Here is a 12,143-nt window from a genome sequence, read left to right on the forward strand (position 1 = left end):
TTATTATGCACTTCTTAGGTTCCAGGCGGCAACATCCATTTCTAAAAATCTTGCTGAGGGGTCACTGTAAACCAGGCAGTGAGCACCGTGCTAGGCAAGGGTAGGCCACCATAGATCCATCTTCTAATTTGGAGACACCCACACCCCGTCTTCTTTTTGTTACTGATAAGGTCACAGAGAAACAAGGCGAGCATTTATTGAGCCCCCACTGTGCGCCAGGCCCCGCACCGGCACTTTCCCCGCATCACCTCATTGGATCTTCACAGTAATCCCAGAGCAGACAGCGAGTTTGGTGGAACGCACTTGGCTCTTACCACGTCTCTGATTTGCCAGACCAGGCTGAGATCAGACTGGCCGTTCCACAGGAAAAACTCTGGTTAGGTCAGACACGTGGAGACATGAGGGCTTGATGAGGTTATTAAAGACGTGTCTCTTACACAGCCAGCTTCTGTGATCTGTGTTCCGAAGCCATTGTGTTGTGTCGCCCACCAGTGCTGGGTTGGGGGCTGGTGGGAGGGTGGGTTCAGGGAAGAGGGCGGCAGGGATTGGAGTGAGTATGTGCTCCTCTTCCCTGTCTTGCCTGCTAAGCTCAGCGTCCGTGGCGTTTCCCGCCGTGGTCCCTCATCTGCAGAGAGAAAGCGGCCCCCGCACTGGGCTGCTCATTCTTTCTTATTGGCAGCAAAATTCACAGACAGGCTTTCTTCGCTTTCTCCAGTCCTTCTCTGGTGGTGTTCAGATGATGGTGCCGGAGTTAAAGCCAGCTAATGTTGACTGGACCAAATGAGTGTCCTTCTAAGGACGCCTAGAAATTCTTAGCCTAACTCTCATCACGGGCTCTGGTGGGAGAAGGGGGTGTCTTTTTATATGATCCCTCATCTTGGCTTTCGGAGGCCTCAGGTCAGAAAAAAGCTACCTTGCCGCTGCAGCCTGGTTGTGGACAGGGAAGCCGTGTACTTCACTGTCAATACGCCCACCTCCAGCCCTTGAGCTAGGTCCGCGTGGTGAGTGCAGTGCCCACACAGGCTGTGTGGCTTCCAGGCCGAGCCCTGTCAGGAGGACTACACAGGGACGCCCAGGGACTTTTATTGGCGCTCTAACGCTGTTAGTATTTGCTTCTCCCCATTCCCACTTAGAGAGGAAAATAGGCCTCCTGTAATTCAGTTGTAAAAAGAACAAAATAGGCATATGTACCCCAAAAACAAAGTCTAAGTGAAACCTTTTTATTCTACCAAACTGGTTTCCGGGTTCCAGGAGAAGGCAAGAGGGACTCGTCATTAATGAGAGCCTCTTTGTTCCGGGTCCTGCACAGACAGTGTCTCACTGAACCCTCGCGGCAGCCCTGAGAGGAGGCAGGTGGTACCACCCCCGACCTGCAGATGAGGACACCCAGCCCTTCAGAAGAGCCTTTCCCCTTTGAGTAGGCCACAGAATTCCAGTTCACGGGTCGGCTGCAGGTTCAACGGCCGTGTCTCCACGATAAGCAGAGCCTTTGAACCTATGCTGTGAAAATTCCTCAGCGTTTGTTTTAGGGCCACTTATCTGCATCTTGAGAATGTTCCTACGTGGCTTTTCCAACTGAGCCCTTCTTGGGGATTTCCCCCTGTGCCCATTCTAGGTGCGCCCTCCCCGGCCACACGTCATTAAGAGACCGAAGAGCAACATCGCGGTGGAAGGCCGGAGGACGTCCGTCTCGAGCCCCGAACAGTGAGTACCCTGTTCTCCCCTCCCCTGTGTCTGCAGGAGCCCAGCGGGGCCAGCGCTTTGTGGAGACCATGTGGCAGCCCCGGCCTTTGAAAGGCTTCCCTGGAGCCCCGAGCGGGTGTTTCACAAAGAGGTCAGTCGGGGAACACGGCTTGATCTTCAGTGTCAGTTCTGCTGGCAGTTGTCACAGCCAGCAGGAGGCCCCAGAGGCCAGGGAGCCGGGCACCCGGGCTGGGTTTTGAGTGGTGACGCCCAAGGGGTACTCAAACAAGCTCAGAAAAAGATTCTAGGCCTTTTCTTATGCTGAAGATAGCTGGTCAGAAAAAGAGAGTTAGGAACCTGGTGGAGGAGGCAACCTATTTAACGAAGGCCTCCACCTTCCTAGGCCTGGGCTGCTCCGGGTCTCCAGAGCTCAGATTTATACACAGGACTGTCCTCATCCACGGCCCCTCCCCCACCAGTACCTTTGCTCACCTGTGCCTTAGCGTTTATTTTATTATGACTTTGCTTTCCTACCACCCCTTGGGCCCAGAGCTCCACGGGACAGGTGCTGGGTTTTATGCCCAGTACCAAGCATAGGGCCCAGCTTAGAATCACTTGCTGGGTAGACATTGGGTAGATGAGGGGAATGACGAGGCAGCTGGGCAGGCAGTGGCCAGAGGCTGAGCCGTCTGAATGTGGGAGGCTTAAAGCTGCTTGCGGCCCCGACTTCAGAGCCAGCTGGAGAAGGTAGCACTGCTTCCGTCAGAGGAGTGTGCCTCCACCCCTGAGGCACACGGCCGGTGGCTTCTGCCCAGACAGCTCAGCAGCTACACACCGGCTTCCAGTGATGCCTTGAAACAGTGCATGAAGCCATCTTGGTCTGGGGTTGTTGGGGGAACCAAAAAAAATTTGCCCCTGGGACCCTGAGGTCCCTTGGGTGAAGAGGGGAATGCTCCTCGTGTCTGCCTTATTTTCAGAAAGGAAGGAAGGGAAGGAAGTTAAGGGAGATGGGAGATGGCACGTCCTAGCCAGAAAAGGAGCCAAAAGGAAGAAATAATTCCCAAATGTCAGGCTGTGGGCCTAGCTCGGGTTGCAGTCCACTTCAGCTCTTCCAGGATTCTCTGGTTTATAGGATGGTATCACTTGAGACTATCATGTTGTTACAGAACCAGCCTACCTAGACAGCCCTCAAACCTGTGTGTGTCTGTGTGTCTTGGGAGATGCTTGGTGATGCAGAATTTGGAAGTCGGACTCCAGAAGTTGGGTGTAGGTTTAACTTTTGCTGTGCACAATAGGACGGTGGGAATCTTGAGGACTATTTCCCTGCCATGGATTATGATTGCCCCCTTGTGGAGAAAATGCTGCATGTCTTCAGAGTGCCTCAGACCCCAAAGATTTCTCCTTAGGGGAATGAATTTAGTCACTTTTCTTTAGAGCCATCTCTTTAAAACTGGACTAAATATTTTAGACACTGTACTGGGATACAGGGTCATGGTCCTGTACATATTGAAATGCAAATCCAGAATATCCTTTCTTTGCACCAAAAACACCCTGGACCAACAACACTTCCCATTCTACAGAAAAGCATTACCCATTTTGTGGCCGGTTCCCGATTAGAGCTCGGACTCCCTCACCACGTTTATTTACACTGTTGCTTTTCCAGCCCAGTGATAGGGAATTGCTTCATCAGTATATGCAGAGAGCCAGTGTCTGGTAACCCCATCATTCTGGAGATTACCAGAACTATATCAGTACCACTTTTTGTGGGTTTTTTTGTTTTGGGTTTTTTTTTTTGCAGTACACCTTGTTTTAGATTTCTTTTTGGGAAACATTTGGGGTTGAAATGAACCAGAGGGAGCAGCGGTGGCTAGTTTAGTGGGTTGGCAAATTGGCAGTGATAGAAAACAAATGACGGTTCTCTGTGATCGTACGTAACCGTGACCCGGGTCCACCAGGAGATAGGGAGGTATGTTTTAGAACATCATTCCGAGAGTTTCTGTTCACATTTTTTTAATGTGATGGGGGTAGGGCATGGGGGGCCGGCAGAGCTGTTCTCCCATAATGCCAGTGACATTTCTGGTGCAACCCGGGTGTTTTCCTGCGTCTCTTCCCATGCTGCCTTCTCCCCCACCCCCACCCCCCGTTGTGCTCCTCCACTTCCAAATGCCATGTCACAACAGCACTTGGATGTGTTTTTCTCAACTGTCATCAGCTCCAGCTGGCAAGACCAACTTCTTGAAACACAGGAAGCATCCAGCGGAAAATATTTTAATAAAACAGACTCCTCATAAAATATTGTTTTGGGGAGGAAGAAACCAGCCCCACCAATCTGTCAGCATTGTGTCGGGAGACACAAGAAGACAAGCTGGCGGGCAGGAGCCACATCCTAATGGGCCTTTGTTGCTGGTGGTTCAGTGTTGGGCACACGGACTCGGTGCCTGGCCCTTTAATCTGGCCTGGATTTTCTTGAATCACAGATCTTTGTCTCCACTGGGAATATCAAAGTGCATCGGAAACTTAGAGGATTTGGGAGGCAGAAAGAGACACAGGATCTTTGAAGTTAAGGGAAGGATTCAGTCCTCCCGACTTCTTGCCCCAACTCTCACTTCCAAAGAAGCACATTAAGTAATTAACTTTGTGGACAGCAAAACGGAGCTGATTAAGAATTAGACAGTCTCCACGGCCTCCTGCAGCAGCTCAGCATCTGGAGTTCGTCGAGGCCCAGTAGCGTCGCCAGCAGCTCTAAGACCACTCCATCCATTGAGGTCCGTTTTTTGCTTTCTAGCTCACGTCCATTCTTGCATCCATTCATTCAGCAAATATCTTCAAAAACCTACTAGGTGTGAGCTTCTTAGGACTTTTAAAGGAGGCCCCAAAGGGAATCCCAGTGCCGACTTCTTTTGACTTGCATTTTCCCAGAAAGAAATTTTTCCCATGTCAAATTTTCTTCCCCAGTGGAAGGTAGGTGTCCTGGCCCCTCAAAACCATGTGATAGCAATTGGAAGAACAATTTACAAAGACTTCTGGGGAAAACATTCCCTCTGTTTTTCTGTTAACATTAGCTAATTAATATTCAGTGACTACTTCTCCTCAAGAAGTATTAGCTACTTACATTATTATTCAGAACAGGGCTGATGGTATGCCCCGAGGATCCCCTGAGGTAAGAGTTGGGGTTAGGAGGAATCAGACAGCTCGGGCTGTGGGTCAGAAGCCAGGTGGCAGTGAGTACAGTGGAGCACCTCATGTGTTCTAGGTCCTCTTAGGCGTCCCTTCCACAGAACAGGAACGCTGGCTCAGAAAATGTATTGACCAGTGTTCCAGGGTCATCCAGTTAGAAAGCGGCATGGCCATGCCTCCAAACGCTGCTCAGTTTCATTCTCTCCATTGCACTCTGCTGTCCACGGGGGTCCATTGTTCTCCTGGCTTTGCCCAGGGAGACAGCTTTGTGTCCTGAGATGACTTGCCCCACACACCACCTTCCTCTCTGGGGAAGATTCCCTGGGGTTGGGAACCAGAGCTGTTCAGTCCTCTTCCTGCCAAGGAGGCAGTGTTCCCTGGTACCTGAGTGTTCCTATCTGGGGAAGGAAAGAGAAGTGACATTTACTGAACATCGCTTAAGATCATGAAGGGTAGGTGGTAGCTTTATACCATTTAACAGATGGGGAAACTGAGGCTCAGAGAGAGACTTTCCATAACTTGCCCAAGGTCTCAGGACTGGGAAGTGGGGAGGGCCTGGCCCTTTCTTCTTCAGCATCCAGGCATTTTGTTAAGAACCTAATTATGACTATGAGCTACTCTGAGTGGTGAGGACGATGGCGGCTGCAGCGGGCACGGTGAGGTCACAGCTCCCCACCTGTTAAAGGTGGGCTTTGGTTATTTCAGCGGGAGCGTGCATGGCTGCCAGGCCCTAGCTTATCTTCCCTTTGGCTTACTAGATATAGGGCAATTTCCCTGTATTTCATCGAATGTGAGACTTTGAAAGAGCCGACAGCAAGCCCTAAAAGGCAGTGCTGTGCTAAGTACTGCCCGCCCCTCAGGACCACACACAGCGAGCAGACAGAGGCCAAAGGCGGGGGTGGGGGGGTGGGGGTGACCTACTGGTCCCCAGGTGCCTCTCTCTTTCACTCTTTCACTGCCATGAGAGTTGGGAGGGAGATAGTCACAAGCAGCCTCCACCTTCTTTAATCTTCGCAATAACCCAGAAGGGTAGGGCTGTCTTCCAAGTCCTAATGGTGACGGGGCTTGTACTCAGTGTGGATCTGAGACGTGCCCAGTCCCAGCCCGCTGCAGAGCCCGAGCTCTTGCAATGCACACCTTGTCCTCTAAAGGTGGCGCACAGAACACCCTCCAGTCACCCGCGTCCTGACTGGCTGCAGGCTGGTTATTTGGAGTGCGTTGTACTCCAAAGTACAAAAGGAGTACAAAAGGTGAAAAAGGTCCAGATTCAGCCACCAGGGGCCGGTAAGCCACTGCCCTGTCACCTCCCTGGCCAGAGGCACGCAAAAACATGCTCTTTTCCAGTAGTTTTCCAGTAATTTTGTTTGTTTTTAAAAATAACCCAATAGCCTTATAGGCAGGCTGGAAGTTAGGGAGAAGAGACAAGTTCATTCATCCCACTACTTCAGCTCAACAATGTACTAGCATTTCCGCAGATTCCTGTCCAGTCTTTTTTCTAGATATATTTTGCAGAGCTGCCAGCTTCCTTGCAATATCCCACAGTACAGACTTGCCTCATGTCCTTGTAAGCCCCATTGGTGGTGACCACAGAAGATCTCACTGTGTGTATGTGTGTGGTCTGCCTGACCGCGCTCCTCTTATGGGATTTGTAGGTTGTTCCAGGTTTTCACAAATGTGAAAAATGCCTAAGTGAATGTCCTTGTTCTCCAAGTTTTTTCTAGTTTTATGTTATTGTAAGAACAACTACCATTAACTGAGCACTTTACGTATGTTGTTTTGTTAAATCCTCACAAGAACTCTGGGGGCGGGGGTAGGTGTCATTAGCTCTATTTTATAGAAGTAGCTGCCACTCTGAGAGGTGGTCACCGCCCTTGGTCACACAACTAGTTAGTGGCAGAGCTGAGCTTCAAACGCCTCTAACGCCAAAGGCCAACCCTTAACGTCTTATAGGCAGATTTCTGCCCCCTGTTACTAAATAACTTTCTGAAAGAATTGTACCACTTCACACTCCCATCAGAACTGTGGACTCCCTGGGAATCTGCATCTGGGAGACCCAGAGGAACGTGCGGCTGGCATTAGAAATCCTTCCGGCCAAGGAGAACGTCTGCAGGTTGCGCTGCGTGGGCAGGCTGTGTGTGCACCAAACGGCCAGCCCACACTCCTCAGGAATTGGAGAATCTGCTCTGCATCTGAATTGCACTGCGTGACCCCAGCACCCAAAGCCCCAGAAGATTAAAATAAGATCAGAAGAAGCTGCCAGAAGCATTTAGTGGGAGCTCTGCCCAGAGACCAGGTCTCAGAACACTTTGCAATTGTACATCTTCATGCTGGTTGCACACATGTGCTGGCAGGAGATGACATGCTGCTCCACCCCCAGTTCCCCCAGCCCCAGCCTCCTCGAGACCTGCGCTCAGCACAGCCCCCTGGCTGAGGGTCACAGCCGGACCCCTCTCCCTCCTGCACAGACCCAGAGCTGCCCGAGGGTGGGGGCCTGGTGCGCAGGCCTGGCTGGGCGTCCGCAGATCTGGGCAGCACCCTGGCCCACCAGCTGCCAGTCTGAGACCGTGGGCAAGTCTCTTTGCCTTCCTTTTTTTTTTTTTAACGCAATGCCTGTTAACATCTCGAAGAACACAATTTGGGAAACTGCCCACGGGAGCCACACTAGCATCCCCAGCAGCAGTGGGTGCTGCGGCCTCACCAGTCTGATACTCCCCCCAACACCTCCGCCACGAGCTGCACGCTCCCTCCTCGCAGGGTCACCATGCCTGGGACTTCTGGCATGGCCGTGACCTGCCACGTTGGGCGTCACCCGCACGCACCCACTCACGCTTGCCCACCCCGGTAGCCTATGAGCAGGGCAGGGTTGTGTGACCTTCAGCTTTGACTCTTCAACTCCCCGACCAGAGCCTGGCCCAGCTCTGCTCAGGGATATTTACTGAATGAGTGAACAAAGGAATCACTGAGAGCAGCTTACAGCCCAGCGTCCTGGAGATGGGGGAGGGTATCAGTTAACAACGCAAGTATGTAAAGCACCTACTATGAGCCAAGTGTGATCGGGATGTGAATCTGAAGCTACCAGCACGTGCCCAGCCTGGCCCTATGAGAGCCAGAAACTGATCAGCCCCGGGAGCAAATCTCCAAGATGCCAGCTGGGCCCTGAGCCCCAGGGGGTAGGGGCAGCTGTCTGGGCACTACCCCCTGGCAAGCCGCCAGGACACCAAGCAGAAGGGCACAGACCCAGTTAACAAGGTGAGAGGCGCCTGACCTGACTCGGGCCCCCGCCCCTCTCCAACGGTGGGGTTCGGGCCCCGGAGACAAAGCCAAGCCAGAGGCCAGGCGTGGAGCCTGAGCTCAGACTGGAAAAGCAGGAGCTGCCGCAGAGCCTCCGGGGATGTGCAGCAGCCCGGGAAAACACGGGACCTCCTCGTCTCCACCACTTCTGCCTGCCGCTTGGAAGGAGGGACTCTCCCAGGAGCTGTCACAGTAGGGCGAGTTAGTTCCAGCTGGAAAGCCAAGCCTTCAGGAAGCCCTCAGAAGAGGTGCCCCATCCTCAGGGTGTCACTGAGCTCATTCTCCTCCGAAAGCCTTCGCCACCCCAACAAGCACCCTCCCCATTCCAGATTTCACGTCACCATTTCCCAAGTGCCTGTTTCAGGCCCGGTACTTCGGTATATGTCATCTTGGTGAACCTCCCCTGCTCCCCAAAAGTCTTCATAGTGAAGGCACTGTTAGCCCATTCAGCCACGGGGGAACCAAGGCTCTGACAGGTGCCGTGACCTTCCCTGGGTCCAGCACAGATACCGGGGTCTGCTGGGTCCCGCATCTGTGTCCACTGCTTTCTCACCAGCTGCCCCCACCGACTGCTGCCACGGTCCCTAGAAAAGACTTTGGCTCTCAGCAGGCAGAGGCTGTTCTCGGGGTGAGGGGCAGTTGTTCCTCACAATCTACACAATTGCTCTTCCAGGTAGGGAAAGTGCCTCCAAGGTGTCCCCTTCCCCGTCTTCCCTCCAGCAAAGGGCATGAAGGGTGGGAAAGTGAAGCCAGACCTCTGCGCCTACGTGAGTGTCCACCCAGCGCCTGGGAAAGGCTTCTCAGCCTGCTGGGCGTGGGTGTGGACAGGGGAAGTCGACACTAGTGATCTCTGTGGAAGGAAGGAAGATAGACAGACAGACAGACAGAGATGGGTTGATAAATAAATGGATAGATGAACGAAGGTTGCAAAGGCAAAGGGCACCACCAATCCAAGAGACGGAGATCAGGGCAGCTGAGCCCCCCATCACCCCCTGACCTCGCACGTGGCCTTCAGCCCTCACGCTGGGGGGAGGCCCTCCTCCAGCTGGTCCCTGCCAACCCTGCCTGCCTCTTCTCTTGAAACCCCACCCCAGCCTCAAGCCCCTGTGCCCCCTCCTCCACAGAGACACCTCCAGGCCATTGTGCGGCCTCTACTGGACTCAGATTAAAAGCCCCATGTCACCTCCCAAATGGAGGCTTGTCCAGCAGCCGCTGAGCCAGGCACGCCCACCACTGCACTGTGGCAGAGCAAGTCCCTAGCAGGGTGGGCAGGGCCTGGCCTCACACTCGCCCATCCCTCTGGACCAGTCCATGTGACAGGAAGGCGCCTCCTCATTGGTGATCACGGCTCATTACAGCAGTGAGTCTCTCGTTACTGTTCTTAAGTAGATATTCACACACTGCTGAGCACAGAGATCCCATGTCCAACAGGTTCCCACATCTGTCATCAGGCCTTCCTCCCTGGGCACATCCCAGCCTGGCCCCAGGCCACACAGGGAATAGCTCCAGCGCAAGTTCCGGAGCGTCCCCCGTGGGTCCTGCACCAGGCTTGTTTCCCCCAGAGACCCCTCTGACTTGCTTCAGAGGCCTTTTCTCTGTTTTTAGCCCACGCACGTGCTAAGGTGTGCTCTAGAGTGTCAGCCCTGTGTAGCGGTGCTGGAGGTGAGGCATGGCGGCGTGTCTAGGCGGGGGGTGCTCGCAGATCATTCTGATGTGCTGTGACATGCCCAGCTGGGGACCGGTGACTTTGACTGGGAAGGTCTTTGAAAGCAGGGACCACCCTATTTGTCCTTGAACACCTAGGGGAGACTCTGCTCAGGGTGAAGCGGCCCAGAGTTTATTTGTTGGCAGGTGACTGTGGCATCTGGGTAGTAACTGAACAGGCACCGGGCACTGTGCAAAGCCCTTTACGAATATTTTCGTTCAACTTTTGTGGTAAGACTAACTGGAGGGCTATAGAACCCCCACTTTGCAGCTAAGAAACTGAGGTTCAGGGAGGTACAATGACTTTGCTGAGGTCATCTGGCTGGCACGTGGGGATTGGTGGAAGGCTGGACAGACGGGCCTCGTCCCGGGGCCTGTCCCTGCCTGTCAGCCCCACAGGAGCCCTGTAACCAAGGGAGGCCAGAGCGGCCGAGACATTTAAAAGTAAAGATCCTTTGTGCAGGAGTGAAATGATCCTTTAAAAATGATCACCAGCTCCCCTCGTTACCTCTGGAGACCAAGTCCCTGCTGACTTTTTCCCCTTCTTTATCTCAAGTACGTTTAAATGTCAATTAAATTTGAAATATCTACATTTGTCAGCATTTCATTTTGGGCCAGCGTGACGTGCTGCTGATTTGTCCACGCGATGTGACACATGAAAAAAACTCTCAAGATGCAGATCTTCCTCATTAAAAAATAAGCCTGTGCGATCCCGGCACGGCAGAGAGCCACAGAGCACGTCCCCCCTTCCTGACGCCGTGTCTCTGACATGGTATTTAAAAAGGAACAGCCGCGCCTGTCACCACTGTCACATGCGCACGCTAGCCGGCGACACGTTAAACCAAACATTAGAAAGGGTTCGGGGAGTCATCTGCATGGGAACTCCGTGCCGAGATGAGGTGGGCAGAGGCGGGAGCAGCCGTGGGAGGTGATGGGATCTGAACGTGATGGACAGCGGGCCTTTCTTTCTCGCCGAGACTCCGGCAGTCCTTGCTGGGTAGCCAAGTTCGCCACGACCTGCCTTTTCACAGACAGCTCTTTGTGTATAATAAAATCCAGGCAAGTGGTGGGTGGCAGACTGCAGGGTAGTAGCTGAATTGGGTTAATGAGGGAAGAGGTACGCGCTTTTTTTTTTCATATTCTGCCTTAAGTAATAAAAAATTTAAACCTGGACATATTCGACGGTTCGTCCTTTGTCTCTGACAAATATCTGACTGTATGTTTCATGGGAGAACATGAGCAGCTGAATTTAAATAAGTTTATTTTGAAATCTCACCTTTTATCAAAAGCGGAAGGGGAAACACCCTATTTCACCGTTTCGGGTCCACAGAACTGAAGAGGCAGGATCGCAGAGTGGTTCAGATTTAGGCATATCTGGATTCCATGCTCTACCCTTAACTTCTGTGTGACACTGGGCAAGTGACTCCCCCTCTCTGAGCCTTGGCTGCTTTATCTGAAAAATGAGGATGTGATGAGTAATTAATCAGAAACTGTACGGACAGCATTTAGCCCAACACTAGGAAATACTGCTGGTGTCATCGTCCTTATCCGTGTGGTCCAAAGCCTGGACCTGAAGAAACTCTGATCAAACCACATGGCAGAGTTCTCATCTGGGTGTTCCATCACTCTTGAGAGACAGATGGTGTATCCAGGAGACACCCTGGACCTCTTCTTGAAGTCAAGACTGCCCGACCAGCCTGGCCTGGCCAGAAGAGCTGTCTGGAGAGGAAAATGGTGAGCTGTAAAGTGAGGCTCCCTGTCTCCCCCCACCTCACCCCCAAGCGCCCTCCGTGATCTCGCGTGTGGGAGGCACTGGATTTTGAAAGTGATGGGAGGTGCAGCAGCCTGAGCTGATGAAGCCAAGGTCCAGTCCAGCACAAAGGCTCTTTGCTCTTGTGTGAATCCAGACATTCCTGGCATTCAGCTAACGTGCCAAGCTGTGCTCTCTGCTTACTTGTCAAAGCCAGAGGAGGGGGCTGTGCTTGGATGGGTGTTGGAAAGGCATTCAAGATGGATTTGAGGGCCACCCTAAGCCTCATTCAGTTTGACCCAAGCAGAGGTGTGGGTCCCCCTCATACACATCTACGACCAGCCCAGAGGACAGGAAAGAGAGGGCCCTGGACTGGAATCCCTGCTCATCACTTCCTGGCTGGGTGGCTTGGTCACATCTCTCCTCTTCACACCTCTCCTCTTCACCATGAAGTGCTCAGGTAGGACTGGGTCTGCTCACTACAAGCACACGGGAGGTGCCTCTCGGTTGGGTGCGTGGATGAACAGACGGACAGGTG

The 12,143-nt window shown here is 52.8% G+C and overlaps 1 protein-coding gene across 2 annotated transcripts in view; it reads left to right on the forward strand.

Annotated features, from left to right (window-relative positions):
* DENND1A (DENN domain containing 1A) overlaps positions 1-12,143 on the forward strand; it is a 532,587-nt gene that overhangs the window by 509,528 nt on the left and 10,916 nt on the right. For both annotated transcript variants that reach the window (XM_070045680.1, XM_060300451.1), the window contains exon 19: positions 1,616-1,704. In XM_070045680.1, the coding sequence (XP_069901781.1) occupies positions 1,616-1,704 (89 nt within the window). The remainder of the gene's footprint in view (positions 1-1,615; positions 1,705-12,143) is intronic.

This window comes from Globicephala melas, chromosome 6 (genome assembly GCF_963455315.2).
Source record: "Globicephala melas chromosome 6, mGloMel1.2, whole genome shotgun sequence".
Classification (NCBI taxonomy): domain Eukaryota; kingdom Metazoa; phylum Chordata; class Mammalia; order Artiodactyla; family Delphinidae; genus Globicephala; species Globicephala melas.